Raw genomic sequence first — 18,159 nt, 5'->3', positions numbered from 1 at the left:
TTGTCTGTTGTGTGAGTGATGTATTTAAGTGAATTTCCCTCAGGATAAATAAAGTAGAGCCCCCCCTCCCCAGAGAAAAGACCAGACCTTTCCAGAGATTAGAACGGCCCCCTCCACAGAGACTGGAGACTAGACCGGACTTCTCCACAGACACTGGATGCCTCCACAGACCTGACACAGGACCAGACGCCCCCCAGAGAACAGATCAGACCTTTCCAGAGACTAGAGACTAGACCAGACCTCTCCAGAGAGACCGGATCCCTCCACAGAGTAGACCAGACTCCCCCCAGAAAACAGACTGGATCCCTCCACAGGTCAAACTCCCCCACAGACTAGAGACAGCATTGGTCGTGTTACTGCTGTAACCACCTAAATAATGAACGAAAGAACTGAAGACCCGTAGTTATGAGTTGTGAAAAAATCACTAATTTCTACACTGAGCTTACAATACACGATGGATAAAATTAATTCATACACAGTTTTTACAAAAACAAAAAAGATATATTTTGAAATTGATGTCTTAAACTGCATTGTTTGTATTTAATTTGCTTCACAACTATCACAGCCAAATGTATTTTGTCCTTGAAATTGCATGATAGTATGCAATCATTTATTTAAGACATCAAATGTTAATAAATGTACATGTTCTTGAAATATGTTGTTCAATACAGGGTATGTGTTCAAAACATGTTTCTTCAACAGAAATTAAAGTTACAAATAATTTGGCCCATAAATATTCCAATGCTCCTAGAATGAAAGTATGGGTCTACCAGTTTACCCAGCCATATTAATTACATGCTTTGATCAGTAACAACATTTGAGTATGATGTTTTCTATACACAATTACAATTGATCACCACACATTTAAATACAATCAATTCAAGACAACCTTTCTCCTGAGTTTTGATTGATTAGCCTGAAACAAAGGTCCATTCTGTAATTTAACAAGATCTAAAAGAAGATTAAAATTCACAAAAAGACACTCAGTAGTCTTTTCACCTTTTTCTTGTGATTAGCCTCTTGACAATTAAGATAACATGCCTGTCTGCAATTAAACTATTGAAATTAAAAGGTGAGGAGTTTAGTTTGATGTATTTGTATTTCGTCACAGTTTCTTTTCCAGCTACGTTAATCTCAGCCACAGTGCTCCAATCCTGAGGTGACCAAGGTCAGCAATCAACATACAAAAGCACTCATTGCTAGAGAAAAAAATTCCAGATCATCATTGTAACGCCCCTTCTGTGGTTTCCTCCTCTGTGATTGCTTAATCATGATGTCAAACAGTTTGTGCTCCCCTCTCTTCTCTCCTTTCTTCACTACCTCTCAAGGAAATGTAGAGAAGTTTTTATAGGCAAGAGTGCGCTCCCTGTCAGTAATATATACTTTCAACTCTCACTGCCTTTCTCCCCTCCCCCACTCTTCTTCAGCGCTTACCTTACCTGGCTGTGTGTGTTGTTCAGACACACCCGACTGCTCCATATTAACCAATCACAACTTCAAGAGAGAAACACCAAGGAGGTGCACTTCCTGTGTTTCGTAGGAGAAGAATGGGGCTGGAGAGGGGAGAGAGTTGTGTACTTTTTATTTTGCAAGGGGGGGTCCACACAGGCAGTACAACTGGCAGTAAAGGGAAGGAGAACGGACTGAAGTAATGGACTGACTTTTGTTGGATTTATGGGAAAAGCTCGATGTTCAGCAGCAGCGACTGAGAAAAATAGACTGAGAGGAGGAGGAGGGGAAAGATAAGTGTCAATCTGTTGAGACTTGTTTGAGAATTTCAGGGAGGAGGGGAGAGACTTAAAGAAGCAGCAAGAGGGAGAAACAGGGAGAGCTCAGGCGTAAACATCCAGTATTTAGTAAGAGCTAAAATTGTCTGAAAAAGAAAAGAGCATTTCAGGTTAATTTAGAAAAAAGGAAACTTTTTCTCATGTTATATAGACAACGTGAGTAGAAGGAATGAATTCTTATGTGTTGTGCAATCCCATGCTTTTGAGCTGAGCTGAACTGGCGTGAGGGGGTGAGGGGGACTGGCTCTACTTGGGATACCACATTCAGGTGAGTGACCTTATTTATTTCAGATAGATTTCAGATGCCCACTTAAGTAGACTGCATCTGGTTTGAAAACAGATTTAGATCTGGTTTACTTGTGGTTTACATGTTACATGCCTTGCCTATGTGTCACAGGCCATTGCTCTTTCACAGACTTCTATTGGTGTGCTATACTTTGCAGGTCTGTGCTGCATTCTTAGATAACTGAGGGTGTCACCTTTTCTCTAATTTGCTGCCTTCAGATTTTACTGTAAAGTAACTACATTTAGGCACATGCACGTTGTGACTTTTATTTTGGAACTACAAATGCATCCATTTAGTGTGTTTTGAAAAATCTAAAGAATATAATAACTTTGTTGAATTGTAATGTAAAACATTTCAGAGGCAGCAACATTCCTGGACTCTAAAGCAATTTCCCAAACAATTCATCTTTTGCTCTACGAAGTCAACTGACTTTGCAAAGCCTCCTTTTTTTATTTAATGTGACTGGCATTGTAGCAGTTTGTCTCTGAAAATGGCCTGACTGTGATTGCACCACTTGCAAACTATGTCACTGTTACTGTCTTTTAGGTTCTCCATACTGCTGTATAATGGGGACCAAAAGGCCCACCTACAACCTCTTTGACACTTTATCAAACATAAACACATCTGACCGCAAGCTTCAGCCAGGTGGAAAAATCTCTCGGGATCCAAGTCCCAGGCCAGCAATCACTGCCCAGTCAGAGCGAGAGAGAGATGGCAATCGAGAGGACGATCGGAGAAGGGAAAGAGAAAAAGAGAAAATGAGAGACAAAACAAGATTCAAAGATATTGATCCACAAGAGAGATACTATGACAGAGCAACTGCACCCAGGATGAGAGAGGACGAAAGAGAGTGGAGGGAGAGAGAATGGTGGCGTGAAGATGACAGAAGCAGAAATGGGCGGCCAGTGTCTAATGTAGAAAGGGACACTGACAGAGAAATTGGTAGGGGGGTGAAGAAAGGGGACACATTTCCCAGAATGAGAAAAAGTAGTGCAGAGCGGGGCGGAAAATTTATGTCCACCACTGAGATCCCAGACGAAAGAGGAGAAAGGCGACAAAGGGATAGGCGAACAGAAACACATACCTGGGAGAGGGACAGAGGAAACGCAAGGCCAAGAGAGAGGAACAGAGATATGGAAAGGGATGACATCCAAACCAGGGCAAAGGAAGGAGGGAAAAAAAGGGGGACACGACCTCTAGAAGATGAAAAACTGAGGCTCAATGAAAGATATCAGGAGTCTGATGCATTCCCAGACAGGGGAAGAGAAGTTGGTGATTCGTGGGCCAGGAGAGAAAGAGATGCATTAAGAAGAGGAGAGAAGCAAAGGCCTACCACGGGAGAAAGGGAAGCCTGGATGTCATCACCACACAGACAAAGAGACACAGACATCTACTCTCATAGGAAGGACAGGGAAGATGTAGGGAGGAGAGAGGGAAGGAGGGACACTAGAAGTGAAGGAGACAATGATGAGAGAGAGTTTAGAAGAGAGAGAGTGAGAGATAGAGAGAGGGAGGAGGTGATATATCAACACAGCAGAAGTGAGGGGGATGATGTGGATAGAAGACTGAGGGAAAAAGATCAAAATAGACAAAGATACAGGGAGGAGGACAGACAGAGACACAAAGACGGGGACAGAGAACAAGAAGTGGATAGGCCCAGGAGGAGGGGAGTGGAGACAGAAAGGGAGAGGCACAGAGAAATTGACAGGAGAGGAGAAAGGGTGGCAGCCAGGGAGGGGGAAAGATGGACAGACAGTGGTAGAGGTGTGAAAGATGACAGAGGAAGGTCAAATGATGGGAGAGAGGGTGGCAGATACAGCGAATATGAGCAGAGGAGAGACAAGCAAAGAAGGGAAAGAGACACTGATCCTAGGTGGGATGACACCGCAGGCAGAAGCAACCAATCTCTGAACAAGACAGCTCCCAGGGTGCCGCCACGATCCCAGAGCAGTGGAGAGTGGAGCAGCGACGTGGACAGTGAGAGGAGACATAAAAGAGGTAGAGACAGTTATGAAGAGCCAGAGTCTGGACGAGACAGAACTACTGAGAGAAAAAGGCATGTGGAAGAACAGAGAGACCCAGAGAGAGCTGGTGAAAGAAGTCAAAGGGAGCAAAAGAAAAGTGACAGACAGGAGAGAGATAGAGGGGAAATGACAGGCAGTATGCCAGAGCAAAGGAGGATGTGGTTAGAACCACAGAGGGGCAAGAATAGTAAAGAAGAATTTCTAGACAGAGAGAGACATACAAGACTGAAAGAAAAGGGCAGAGAAGAGGAGAGACCCACGGAGTCACGGGCTGAGTGGTCCAGAGAGGGGCAACAAGGAAAAGAGGAACTAGATGAGAGGTACTTGGACCAAAGCAGTAACAGACCAAAACCTGCAGAAAGAAATGACTACTACAGATACGAAGAGAGGGAGACGAGGAGTGTGAATGTAGATGAAGAAGAGCTCTGGAGGGAGACAGACCAAAGAAGGCAGGGACATCAGTCTGACAGTCATAGTAGGATGGAGGGAAGCGAGCGAAGGAATGTAAAAGGAGAGAAACTGACAGATAACACAGATGAGAGTGACAGAGAAGAAGAGGGGGGGATCGATTATTTGGTCAGCTCCAAGAAAGGAGGAGGAAGTGAATCAGGGAGGAAGCAAGAGAGAGACAGCATTTTGTCGACTGAGGATGGCTTTGTGACCGTGTCCAGTGGTGGAGATGAAGAAGATGAGGAGTATGAGGACTGTCAGGAGTACTGGGAGCAAGGCGTCAGATATGATGACTCCTCCCCTGTCGGACTTGGGGGAAACGAGGAGAGAGAAAATGAATGGGCAGTGGGAAAGGAGGAGGCGGTTGATGAGGGGGAACGAAAGGAAGAAAAGACACCAAAATACGTCTTCTGTGTGATTGGACAAACGCTGCCCCGGTCAAAAGGTGACACAATCCCACCACCAAAAGTTGATCAGACAGGATTTGTGGAAAGAGACAATGTAAATTTAGAAATGTATCACCACTGTAGCAACGATGACCCAAAGCAAACTCAAGATGACCTACATGTGACACTGAGTAGAAATGACGAATACCCAATCATCAACAACCAGGAACCAACAGACAAAAGTGAGCATGACACTTCAAGGGAGGAGAAGGCCACCTCTGAAAAAACAACTGAAGTAGCTATCACATACAGATCATCTTCAGAGCTACCACACACAGAGACTGAAGATGGACTGAGGAGCAAAGCGGAGCACCCATATGCTGAAATAGGGCAGATTAAAAGAGACTCACAGACTGAAAGACTCCTCACAGAGTGGAGAGAGAAAAATAAGGAACTGGCTGATCAAAGACAGGAACAAGTTTCTCCGCTTCCAAATAATCCCTACGCTGATGTTTGTTCTCAGGCCAATTTTGAGGAAATTTTGGATGGATTGAACACTGGAGCAATGAGTCCAGAAGAGGTGGAGGCCATTCGAATTCGACTGAGTGGAGCCTGGAGTATGTCTGAGGAGCCGAAGCGCCATTCCCAAGCGCCTCACCTCAAGTGGGCCAAAAATGTGGTCCGTGAGATCCTGGGACACTCAGATGAACAGATTGTGGATGAGCCATCCTCAAAATGGCAAGGAGACCACATGGTCAACCAGGCTGAGAAGGTGATTGAGGATGATAAAGAGCAGGAGGAAGTTTCACACAAGACCGGGGAGATTACTGGACTTAAATTAACAAGGGAAGAAGAGCCCTATGAGCCAGAGCTGGAGGACGGAGAGCCGTTGGTGATGGAGGGACTGAGAGGTATGGGGCAAAGCCAAGCTGACATGCATGCTGACCAGTTCTCATCTATGCATGCTGACACACCCTCACACACTCATGCTGACACACTGTTAGACACACAGGGGAAAGAGGATCAGAAAACAGACAAAGAGACTGGGCCCTCTGCTGATCCTCAGTTGAAAAAGGCAGATGCAGAGGTTAAAGTTACTCAGGAGGCAGGCGAAGAGGTCACACTGTCAGAGATAGAAAAACAAGTGAGTGGAGAGAAAGAAGTAGAGATGTATTTATCTGTGAGCAACACACTGTACAAGCCAAACAGCTGCCCTATTCTTAATTATGAATCTGATTTGGACATCGTCATTCCCTCCAGTGAGGGTAAGAGCCTGGAGGAAGAAGACAGGATGAGTGAAAGTGAGGAAGAAGGGCAGGGAGAGGGGCCTGAGGAGAGGGGTACCATGTTGGAGGAGGGAAACAAAAGAGTGGGAGAAGAAAATGAAGTGGGAAGCAGAGAGGGACAGGAGGTGGCAGAAAGCAAAACAGGAGAGACTCTGACGAGCACCTGCAGTTTCCGGGAACTGGGCCCCGAGGCTCGAGTACGAAGGAGGGGAATCCGTAAAACCGCTGAAAGAAGAAGAAGAAGAAGTGGAGAACTTGTAGAAGTGGAAGAGGAGGAGGAGGAGGAGGAGGAGGAGGAGGGTGTTGGAAGGGATCGCAGAACCAGAATATTCTCTACAACAGGTAAAGACAGAAGACTGAGAAGGGAAATGCTGGTTATCTGCTCAAATCAGTTGTGATGTTTTCAAAAGGCCACATAATTCACTTTACCTCTGCTTTGACTTTCAGCTCTAATCCTGTCTAGGCTGCTGTCGATCAGCATCACTGATTATATTAATTCTTTAATCAGATCATTTAAATGTTGGGATTTTCTCCTTTGTTGTCCTCCAATCATATCCTGCGCATTGCAGAGTGTCTTACATCATTTTGTTGTTCAATCAGTCACAGAACCACAAATCAGTTGTCTGGATCTCAGCACATTGCATTGCTTTGAAAGTGGAACTTGCGTCATGGGTGTTGTGAATACAGGTAGTGGGTGGAGAGTGGAGTGAGCATGGTATAAAAGGCTTCAGTTGATTCTTGTCTCAGACATAACACAAAAAGTACAAGTTCTGGAAATACACAAATTCTTTTTATCAGGCCTTTTGCTGCAGGATTACTGAGTTAAATAACTCAATTATTGTCTAATTTATTCCTTATTTTTATTTATATATCTATATCTATTTTCTATATCTATTTTTTTTTTTTTTTTTTTTACTTTTTAAAAAAATATTTATTTAAGTAATATGCTACTGTATAATGTTTCGACCAATGGGTACTTTTTTATTGCAGATGATGAAGATGATCGTAGCAAAAGCTGGGGAGAAGTGGAGCTGAGGTAAGTGAAACTATAACATGTCATAGCATGATAAATTGGATCAAATTACAGTTGTGGCTAGTGCTAATGTGCATCTTTCACATTATTGAATATTTGTTTACTTTCCTTCATATTAACTGTTAACTAACTAAACTATAAAAAAAGAGTTCAGTTATCAGAAGGACATTGCTTTAGTTCTGTAGTGTCAGGAGGATCACTGAAATTTTGAATCACTCTTATTCCCTCAAACTCTGAATCAATCCTAATCTTATATGATCCTATATGATCGTATTCAAGAAATAAATGGTTCTCTTTCTTGACACTGTAGGAATGTTTTGGACACAATTGAAAGACGAAAAAGAAATTCACGGTTTTTCAGTGAGTATCTTTCTTGCTTTTTTATTTTCTCCTTTAGTTTGGGCACTTGAAGTATGTTATTGGTATCATACAAGTTCTATTCAGGAATACCATCTGTGTCTATCTATTTTAAAAATGCACTGTGTGCCTTACTTAAATTTTTTTCATTTACTAACTTTTGCTTTCTTAAACCATTTTCTCAAAATCTGTGACAGTTTTGTTTTTAAAGTAAAGAGGAAGGCTGGTTATTAGAAATATCTGTGGAAATGAAAGTGACGTGTCTTCAGATAATATCTTCTTGACTATAGCCAGGAAAACCATGACGTGGTTGGACATTTCCCTTGAATGTGTGTGATTCATTCATTGTTTGTATCCAGCCCCATTAACTCTTTATCTCCTTCTCAGCACACTGAGCCTGATAACTTTAAACGAAATGTGCAAACGAGAGTAAATCTACGAAATTCAAAAAGTCTACGAAATTCAAAAATGCTCTTTTGAACAGCCTAATTGGCAGTAATTCTCTGAGCCGATGATTCACATGCGTATTGCATGAAATGGGGAAGACCTGCATGTGTGCTGTGTATGTATGCCTCAGTAGAAGCCACAGACAGGTTTCTGCAGGCATTCGCGTCTCCTAACGCAACGGGAAAACAGCTGCTGCTGTGACTTTGCATTCCGACAAGTATGTGCAAAAGGAATGCCAAATGCAAACAACTTGTCTTGGCTAACACGGTTCCTGTCTCTGTCTATCTTCTTTCCTTTGCTTCCTGTATTTTTCAACCTTCTTTTTCTATTACTCCCCCCCTTCTCTGTCTCTCACATCCTCTCCTTCTCCCAGATGCTGCCCAGCTCTATCAGCAGTACAGTGAGGCGGCGCAGAACTTCGAGATCCTCCGCCAGTCCCGCTCTGATGTGCTGTCTGTGTGCGAGGATCATACCTCCTCTCCTGCTCCCTCGCCTCCTCCTGCCCGCAGACCTCTACCTCCCATACCGCCTGTCCCACACCCCCACTCCTTGGCATACACAGGCTCTGTCACCAGTGTCAAAAGTCTGCCTCTCCCTGAACCTCCAAAGTGTGAAGGCCGGCCTTCCTCACCACGTCTTTCAGTATCCCTGACACAGTCGTCTACTCTGTGGCGGGACTTGCCGGGGGTCCGGAACAGTGGTGCTCTGGAAGAGCTCACAGAGGACCAGAGGCGACTCCAGGAGGTATCATATTGTCTTACTACACAAATAAAAGCGTAGCCATCATTTGATGACATGAAATTCCTCATAGAGCATGTAAGAGGAATTTGGTCCTCTGAATCCCCCTGATTTTCATTAAAGCTGGAATGTGGTGCTAGTAACTTTCCAGTGAATGGAGTGCAAACCTCCAACACAGTGCTCTTTACTATTCCCAGTACTTATTGTGGCTGAGTGAGGTTAGAGTTCCAATCTAATCAAAATCAGACAGACACTTTGGAAACGAACTCGAAATTCCGAATAATCCCTTGGGCATTGTTGTGCGTGATAGTTTTCCTCTGTTCATATGGCTTTACATCCCAATTCAGTCAGTTCAAAAGATATTAATCCTAATTAGACCAGGAATTTTGCATAGCACATGTTAGTTAACAGATAAGTGGTTGAAGATGAGTGAATGTTAGTTAATCTACAGTAAATATTAGGCAATGTAAGAATTGCTCAGTCTGAAAGTTTGCAAGTCCGTGGAATGTTACCAGCACATTTCTGCAACGAAGTCTGGGGCGTCCTCTGTTACCTTTAATTGCCCTGCAGCTTTGGGCATCACATTTATATGAAATTCTTTGTTATGGTTTTCCAAAGTAACTGTTTTAGTGACTCAACTTGTTTACCACTTTCAAGTGACTAGAAAGTTTTGGGCGTCGTTTGACATTGACAGTTTCTCTATTGTTCCATGAAATGGTGACTTTTGGGAAATGGTGTGACTGGCATGAATCAGTTTCTTACTGTTATTACATCACACCTCAGACTACTCGAATCACGCAAAATAGTTTGACTTGCCACATTGTAGAATAACCCTCCCATAAACCTAGTTTTTATTGGAAGACGAGCCTCTCCTGCCAGAATGTGTAATTGCATAAACACGTGATCGTTTGGTGCTGAAGGTGTTTGCCAGTAAATGTAAAACTGGATTGCCATTGTGAAATCATGCTCCTCTCTTGGATACATCATTGTCATAGTGCCCTGGCTCACAGAAAAAAAGAAACAAAAACCTCCTACTTCCCCCCCATCTGATATATTTCTCGCATTTGTGTTTTTTCTTTTAAGGTGAGATTTGAAGTGCTGACCTCTGAAGCCTCCTATTGCCGGAGCTTGGATATTGTTGTTGAGCACTTTGTGAAGTCAAAACAGCTGGGGTCACTGCTGACCACTCAAGATAGAAACTGGCTCTTTTCTCGGCTGGCTGATGTTCGCGCCATCAGTCACAGGTTAGAAATTTCATTTACTACAGCATTTAAACACATCTCCCATGCAAAATCGTGGCATATGACATGAATGGGTCGTACTTAACTATATTTGTGCTGTGCAGATTCAGTTTCACAATTTGTTGGTGGATTACGGCTCAAAGCAGTGCTTAATGGTTTCTGTTTCAGTTTTTTGTCAAAGTTGGAGGAGCGAGTGGAGTCAGATATTGTACATTTCACAGTATGTGATATCATCGCGAGGCACTGTCAGCGTTTCAGAATGGTCTATGTGCCTTACCTCACGAACCAGTCCTATCAGGATGCCACCTACCAGAGACTCATGTAAGCCATCCAGTCAATCTTTCATACGTTCTCTGATGGAACATTATTATTATTATTTTGTTTTGAGGGCTTTGTAATGAAACAGCTGTAAGACCACATACCTTCTCTGAAATGAATACCTTTCTTACTGATTTTTTTTTTTATCCTTTCAGGAATGAGAATCAAGGGTTCAAGCGGATTGTGGATAAATTAGAGAGGAGTCCTGTTTGCCAGAGACTTCCACTTCGTTCATTCCTTGTTCTTCCTTTCCAAAGAATTACAAGAATAAAGCTGCTGGTCCAGGTGTGTGACAGTGTGTACATGCACTGTGAAATGGCAAAAGCTAATGGGTCGCAGTATGTTCAGTCCTGAACCTAATAATCACACACACTGTCTCTGTCCAGAACATTGTGAAGAGAACAACCCCAGCTACTCCAGAGGCAACCCAGGCCATCAAAGCTTTGAAGCTTTTGGAGAAGGTAAAGGAAGAATCCTTTTTCCATCCTGTGTTAGATATATAGTAATACTTAAATTTTTCTCTCCTGGTTGTGTTGAATTGCTCTATGAATTTTTCTTATCTTTCTTTGTTCAGCTGATTCAAGAGAGTAATGACAGCATCTCTCAGATGAAAAGCATCGAGTCCCTGGTTTCTCTTAGTGCTAAGGTGGACTTTGAGTGCAGGGTAAGTAATGACTGCCAGGGATAAGGAGAAAAAATTAGTGAGATCACATTGTGATGTCACGTTCCTAGTTTCATTTATGTATTCATATTCATTATTTTGCCATTTCTAACTCAGATTTTAGAATAACAGTTATCTCTTTATTGCATTTGTTGTTTATCATTAAATTGGGCTTATTAGTAATTTCAAATGCCAATTAATAAACTCCACATGTGTTTGCAGTAATGTTAACTCAAGCTCCACTTACCAAGTTTTTATGTGGAATTTTTCCGCATCAAGGTCATCCTATATATGACAACTGATCATGAGATGTGTTTGAAAGGTCCAGAATAATTCAGTGAATGGAGCAGCAGTTAAGATGATTTTTGTCATGCAATTGTTTCCATGGTGAGAATGTTCATGCTCCAAATAAATGGCATTGTAACATTAGTCTTTGGTTTGGTCTCTTCCCTCTCTCTGTATTACAGACCCTCCCTCTGATCAGTCAGTCACGTAGGTTGGTGCGAGAAGGACCGGTCACTGAGCTGATGGATTTTTCTCTCAAAGACAAAGAGAGGAGTGTTTACTTGCACCTATTTAATGACTACTTGCTAGTTTCACTACAAAAAGAGTAAGTCAACAAGCATGTTATTCTGTAATGACTGAATAATCAACCTTTGACTGATGTGCTCCTTCAGTCAGATCTCCGTCTCATTTCTCCTTTGTGCTTGTTTACTCTTTCTAGAGGGGGGCGATTCACAGTAATCGACCACTCACCTATATCAGACCTGCGTGTAGAAAACTGTCGTGTCAAACTTCACTCCTTACAGAAGAACCTGTTTCGCCTCCACATGTCACAGAAAGCCCTGCTGCTTAGGACTGACACACAGTAAGGTTCTGAAAGAGTGGGACAGGATGTCAATATTGGTTGTCTCATCGTACATGTAGACAAAGGTAAAGATGATGTATCCATCTTTGCTCCCCCCCCCCCCCCCCAGGAGTGATAAGCTACGTTGGATATCTGCTCTATCTCCAACACCTGAAATAGATTTTTCTACAGCTCAAGGTAAACTACTTATCTGATCTAGCACAGAAAACAGAAAAAAAGTTCATCTTGTTTGTTCTGAAAGACATAAAATCCCCCATTTAGCACAAAGAATCAAATTTGAACAATCTGCTGCAACCTGGAGAGAATGAAAGATAATGTAACATGGTGAAACAATGAAATAATTGTACAACTACAAAAACAATCTGACCCATAAAGAGTCAGCAGAACCAAAGTCTTTTCTCTGACTGGTTGTTTTAACCCTCCTACACAATGCTACTCCGAGATGATGCCATATTGATCAACACACCTACAAAGGCATGTCAGATTGGTTTGAGATAAAACCAACTACTGACAGTCACTATCATGGTCTTTGCTTAAGTAACACCTAATCATCTAATTTGCTTATGCCTACGTATTTCTAACTAATGGCTGGCACAGTTGCGTACAAGTCTCTACACATCCGTTGAATGGTAACATAGTTGCTAACTCTCACCTTTAAAAATTTGCAGGTTAAAATGATTTGTTCTTTTTATTCACCACTCTGGGCATATGTGATTTAGATGTACCATTTCTTTTTGACTATAATTTAAATGCTTCATTGACTAGATATTGAATTCATATCAGAACACACACTAAAGACATAACCATCACAAGTTCTCTAAATAACAAGAGTCACATGGGTGTTTTCATTTACCCTGTTGATTAGATATTTAGTCAGGTGGGAACTTCTATTACTAGGCAGTTCAATGTTGTCTGAATTGAAAGTTTAGAGCATGAGAGGCCTAATTAGACAAGCATCTGTAAAATCACCTGTGGGTGGGTGAACTGTAGATGTTTAGGTGCATTACAAATGTAGAGTCCCTGTGCGAGCATTTATGGAATCTGCTATGAAAACCATTGATTATTATGCCTGCCCGGTTGACCCCTTTCTTTTCTTGCCATGCAGATTTTCCACAGATGCAGTGTATTCGAGCTTTAGTTGCCCAGCAGCCCGATGAGCTGTCCTTAGAAAAAGCTGACATCATTCTTGTACACCAACAAAGCAGTGACCGTAAGATAATCACGTTACCTTTTCTATCATGATAATTTCCTACCATGGAAGGTTCTATTGTTGCACAGATTGAGAATCTAATTTCTTTTTTCTTTCTTTTTCTTTTTTGCAGATTGGGTAGAGGGGACCAGACTGTCTGATCGGAATCATGGATGGGTGCCCGAGTCTCATTTGGAAACCATAAGCAACTCCAGGGTCCGACAACGCAACCTCTCAGATGCGCTCAAACTTACAACTGCCACTGCTACTGTTTGAGCTGGATACTCAAGAGTGGGATTGAACACGTGGGTGTCCTGAGTGCACTGTAAAGGATGTGACTCTGTTCGCTGCTTCAACTCCTGGAAACTGAACAATAAATACTGAACCAGGGTGGAATTTCTATTGTGCAGCATGTAAAATACTGAAATGCTGTAACATTGAACCTCACTGTAGCATTACTTGTTTCACCTGGTGGAACAATTCGTTGCCACAGAGCAATGCATGGACTACTCAGGCCTACTCACAAGACATAAAGGCTGTTTTGATTGTATTTACAACCATCTGCATCACAATCAACATTGTGTATAGGATAATCAAATGGCTTTTGGAAAATTATTTGTGTATACTGAATTTAAAACATGATTTTATGATGTATATCTATTGTATGCAGTAGAGCTGATGGACATCATATGAAATGTACAATAATTTGAAGATGTACAGAAGTTTGCTGCTTACACATTAAGGACATTTCAATAAATTCAGAATGGCGGCACTTTATGCCACTTCATAAGCATGCACTGAGAATGAGTTGTGGGTTTTTTAAATGTATCTGTTTTGAACATTATTAAACATAACAGATGTGCACGTTGAGCACGTAGCCTGCTGGAGGGGTCGCTGTGGGCGGCAACATATCCGGCCTGCTCCAGTTTTCAGGGCCTGCTATTGGTCACATCTGCCATCACTCAGACAGCCTCCAACCAATGAGAGTCACTATCAGCCCGCGTTTTCTTCCCTCTGAGTGGCCCAATCCTTCTGTCAATCTTCACACTCGTCTCTGATTGGCTACAGATAGGGTGGGCGGGCTTTTTTCAGTGTTTGTTGTTGTTTTCGTTCAGCGGAATAAGTAGACCCGACGACATCTTTGCGATTGGCCCCGTATTTCTACGTTACAGTTATATGTTTAGCCAACATTGTTCACCTTAGCTGTTTGTTCTGAGCAAACGGGAGATCAGGACGTCCAGTAGTTTATATTTGGATTTGTTTTGTCTCGAGTGGAGCTCGTTTTTGTCCTCTGTTTGAAGGTATGTGGTCGCTCCGTTAGCTTTTGTCGTTAGCATTGCCGTTTTCTTGTGAATTCAGACGCGCTCAGATGAACCGTCTGGATGTCATCGGCAGGTTTGTAGTCTTAGACAGATCCGCGGAGGACGTGGTGTGCTGAGAGTTTCAGCTTCAGACAGCAGGCATGTTTGCGCATCTCCGTGCTGTTGTTGTGAAACGTGACGTGGCCTCAGCTGGCGATGAGCCGACCCACCAAACCAAACATCCCAAAGGCTCATGTGATCCGTTTTCCCGTCAGCAGTGACCGGACATGAAGGACTGCTGTCAGCTGCCGTCCCTGTCCACTCCGCCCAGACTGGCCTAATGTCTGTTTTGAAGAAAAAACTGGATCATTCTGTGCTTTGTGCTTTGGGTGGTCAGGGGACTGACCCCATACAGCATGCGGTCAAACTTTGATATTTCATATGTATCTCAGTGTGTTCTATCAATATTCGAGTAGATATATCATTGATAATGAGTGGATGACTACATTTAGGTTTCAGAAGTCACGTTTCCAACTCGTTTTTTTCTTCATCAAAAGGGAATATGATAAAGGAAAAGAGGCTGGACTCATCCTTTCTGTTCATGGTTTTATTATAAATGTTGGATTGATCAAATAATCTACGACATGTGTTGGTTCTAACTGTCAATGTACAAATGCCTTAAAATGGTATTATATGCCACAAGAGCTGAAACTAATGGTCAATGAGCCGCAATACAATAATCGTAAGTGTGCCATCCTACCAATTTGCAACTCTGCAACCAGATAAATTGGATCAGGTACTGTTGTTAAAAACGACATGAAAACTCTTCTATGTCATCTATGTTGTTACACTGTCCAAATTTAATATTCAACGGCCTTTGCAAAACATTAGATTAAAAGACGCCTGCATCTCATTGAGCAACAATGATGTGCTCCATGATGGGTTTCAGCATCACTTGTCAACTGAATGCGCTGGCTGGTGAAATCAGCCGTGCTTCTTTCTCCTTTGTAAATAATGCTATTGTCAGAGACTTTATTTTTTTTTTTCTTGTTGTTTTCAGATGAGCAGCCAGTACCAACGCTCAGTACCCCTGGAGGTGAGGAGATCAGAGGGAGAGAGGGTTCGGGCTAAACATCCTGACAAGATACCAGTGAGTGTGAAGACTGCCTATAATACCATGTTACATTTACTGTAAATGATCATTGAACAATTTCACAGGTGTGCAAAATTATGTTTTACAGTCTCAGTAAACTTTTCTTAAACCCTGGTTTTTCTCATAAAAAAATAAAGAATCAATAAAAAAAATATGTTAAAATGTTAATTCTAGAAGTTTCAATTAATAAATAGAATCTCTTGAATTTAAGCATGTACAAAGACAACATGAATATTTGCTGACAAGCTGATCTTTGTTTTTTTTTTTTTTTTTTTTTTTTTTTTTTTTTTTTTTTTTTAAACCAGATTATTGTGGAGAGGGCGCCAAGGTCACGAGCTCCTGAACTGGACAAGAAGAAATACCTTGTGCCCTCAGATTTAACAGGTGAACACATACAAAAATAAAAATAAGCTGTGATATCTCAGTTAAGGCACATGCAAATCTCAACCACCCGCAGTTACCCCTATATTGACTGCCAGGTTATTATAGCCTGGCCAGTTTATTTTGGAAAACGGCCTTATATTTGGAAGTACCCCCCCCAAAAAAAACAAAACAAATAAAAAAAAAAAAAAAAAAAAAAAAAAAAAACACACACACAAGTCAGAAACAATTTTGATATCAATTGCTTGCCCTCAGTGCTCTCTGGTGGACAAACTGTGTAATTGAGACTCTTGTTATGATTGACCTGAAATCAAGTTTGGAATTTTTCGTTTTTTGTTACGAATGTTTTGTTTTGAACTCACAAGTAGTTTAACTCTGATGGTTATATAAACAAACTTGAGCAAAACATGTATCAAGTACCTATCTACCAGTTCAAGCTTTGATGGCTGCTTAACTCATTATTGAAGTACCACCCAAACCCAGATGAATGTTTTCAGTGTGACATTAGCATGCTTTTTCCTTGTGCTTTTCCTGTATTGACATAAATCACAGCAGGGTAAATGCAGGCGTACTTGAGATGGTAGTGTGTTCTTTTTCACTTCAAGGTAGATAGCCAGACAGGGAGGTTTAATTGAACTGAATTAGGGTTAAGTTCAATTCCATTTTCAACTGTGAATTATTGTATAGGTTTTCTGATTGAGCCACATGATGTTTACTTAGTGTGAACCTATTTCAAACCTCACAAACGTCTGTTAACTTCCAAATGAACAGGATCTAGCACACATGAGCCTCACTGAGACCTTCACTGACGTGGTTCTTGCACTTCCTCTTTCTCTCTGTCCTGTTTTAGTGGGTCAGTTGTGTTTTCTGATTCGTCAGCGCGTGTCTTTGAGACCAGAGGAGGCACTTTTCTTTTTTGTCAACAACTCCCTTCCCCCATCCAGCTCTCCTCTCTCTGCTGTGTATGAGGTAACAGTACCTGTCCACACGTGTTCACATAGGGATCTTCTCCAACACACACACACAGGCACATAAGTGCTGACATGTTACAGAATGAGGACAAACACATTGTCGGGTATTTTTCAGATCACTGTCATTGTCCGAAATTAATTGACGTTGGGGCTTTTAATTCAAATGTTTTTCAGTCCTCCTTTGTGACACGTTAAACCAGGCATGTTTTTATTGCATAAACATTGTTAAGAATGAATAATTACTTCACTTTTTTTGAGTTCACAAATGGCTTGCCAGGAACATTAGCAACTGTAATGATGAGTCTTTCTGTAAATCATGTGATTGTGTGTGTAGTGCTCACTGAAAAAAACCATTTGTGATGGCTATTTTCCTTTGAAGTCTGTTGAAGGATTAGAAGGTGTAAAGCCAGCGAATGATATCAATATCATTTTATCAATATCATCAATTATAACTTTATACATTTTTTGAATAAAAATTCACATTCACATTTTTATGCAGTTAGTTCACATGTCTGTGAGAAGCGACACCCTTGTGTACACCATGTCACACTAAATGATGCTATATTTTCTGCCTCTTTATGCTCCAGGAGCACCATGAAGAGGACCTGTTTCTCTACATGACATACAGTAATGAGAGTGTCTATGGTGCCTGAGGGAAGGAGAAACACTGGAGAAAAAGACAGAGAGAGGACAAGCTGAGATGAAGGGAGACCGTCTGAGGAATAAACAGTAGAAGTTGTTTGTCATGTATCACACCACTATTATTCTCTATGATATTAGTTCTGATAAGTAACTACAGTATATGATGGAAGAAAAACTTTGCCGATGGCAGAGTGATTTCTGATAGGGTTTACTTTTGAAAGTATTTCAAGTTTAAGTATTATGTGTTTTTTTTTTTTTTTTTTTTATTACAATTCAAGTTACATTGATTCCATTCATTGTGAGAGACAAAAGAGGAAGGGTGAAAAGAAAGAGATAAAAAAAAAAGATAAGGAAGTTATAAAAATTATGTTGAGAAAGCTCTCGGTATCTTTCTCTCTGTCATCTGTATTTAATGCAAATAGTATTTTTTCTTTTGTAAATTAATATCCAACCTTTGTGGAAAATAAAGATGAAAATGCAAAAACCCAGACATTTATTGTATATTATTGTGTATTATGGTCAGAAATTTTAAGAGGAAGGACAAAAATAGAGAGGAATTCTTAATAAGGAAGTGTTCTGTCTTCACTGTTTTGATGAAGGTTTGAGTTCTTGGTTGTATTTTCAAATCCAAGAAGTTATC

General features: G+C 41.4%; 2 protein-coding genes across 3 annotated transcripts; both read left to right on the top strand.

Annotated features, from left to right (window-relative positions):
• The first annotated feature begins 1,452 nt into the window (after window positions 1–1,452).
• On the top strand, window positions 1,453–13,868 carry arhgef5 (Rho guanine nucleotide exchange factor (GEF) 5). Of its 2 annotated transcripts, none has more exons than XM_029503915.1 (15): window positions 1,453–2,055; window positions 2,620–6,561; window positions 7,210–7,255; window positions 7,563–7,612; window positions 8,430–8,800; window positions 9,878–10,038; window positions 10,204–10,356; window positions 10,509–10,638; window positions 10,740–10,814; window positions 10,928–11,017; window positions 11,482–11,624; window positions 11,739–11,882; window positions 11,992–12,059; window positions 12,988–13,092; window positions 13,205–13,868. In XM_029503915.1, exons 2-15 carry the CDS (start codon window positions 2,640–2,642, stop codon window positions 13,345–13,347), a joined length of 5,601 nt encoding a protein of 1,866 aa, XP_029359775.1. In that variant the 5' UTR covers window positions 1,453–2,055; window positions 2,620–2,639; the 3' UTR covers window positions 13,348–13,868. The 2 variants fall into 2 exon arrangements, with proteins under 2 accessions (XP_029359775.1, XP_029359776.1); XM_029503916.1 differs by having other exon boundaries at window positions 1,461–2,055; window positions 2,620–5,844.
• A 302-nt stretch (window positions 13,869–14,170) lies between these two features.
• Window positions 14,171–18,009, top strand: LOC115044853 (gamma-aminobutyric acid receptor-associated protein-like 1). The gene is made up of 5 exons (XM_029504147.1): window positions 14,171–14,372; window positions 15,433–15,522; window positions 15,831–15,909; window positions 16,757–16,875; window positions 17,465–18,009. Exons 2-5 carry the CDS (start codon window positions 15,433–15,435, stop codon window positions 17,528–17,530), a joined length of 354 nt encoding a protein of 117 aa, XP_029360007.1. The 5' UTR covers window positions 14,171–14,372; the 3' UTR covers window positions 17,531–18,009.
• Window positions 18,010–18,159: the final 150 nt, after the last annotated feature.

This window comes from Echeneis naucrates, chromosome 6 (genome assembly GCF_900963305.1).
Source record: "Echeneis naucrates chromosome 6, fEcheNa1.1, whole genome shotgun sequence".
Lineage (NCBI taxonomy): Eukaryota > Metazoa > Chordata > Actinopteri > Carangiformes > Echeneidae > Echeneis > Echeneis naucrates.
This window is presented reverse-complemented; position numbering and strand designations above follow the sequence as displayed.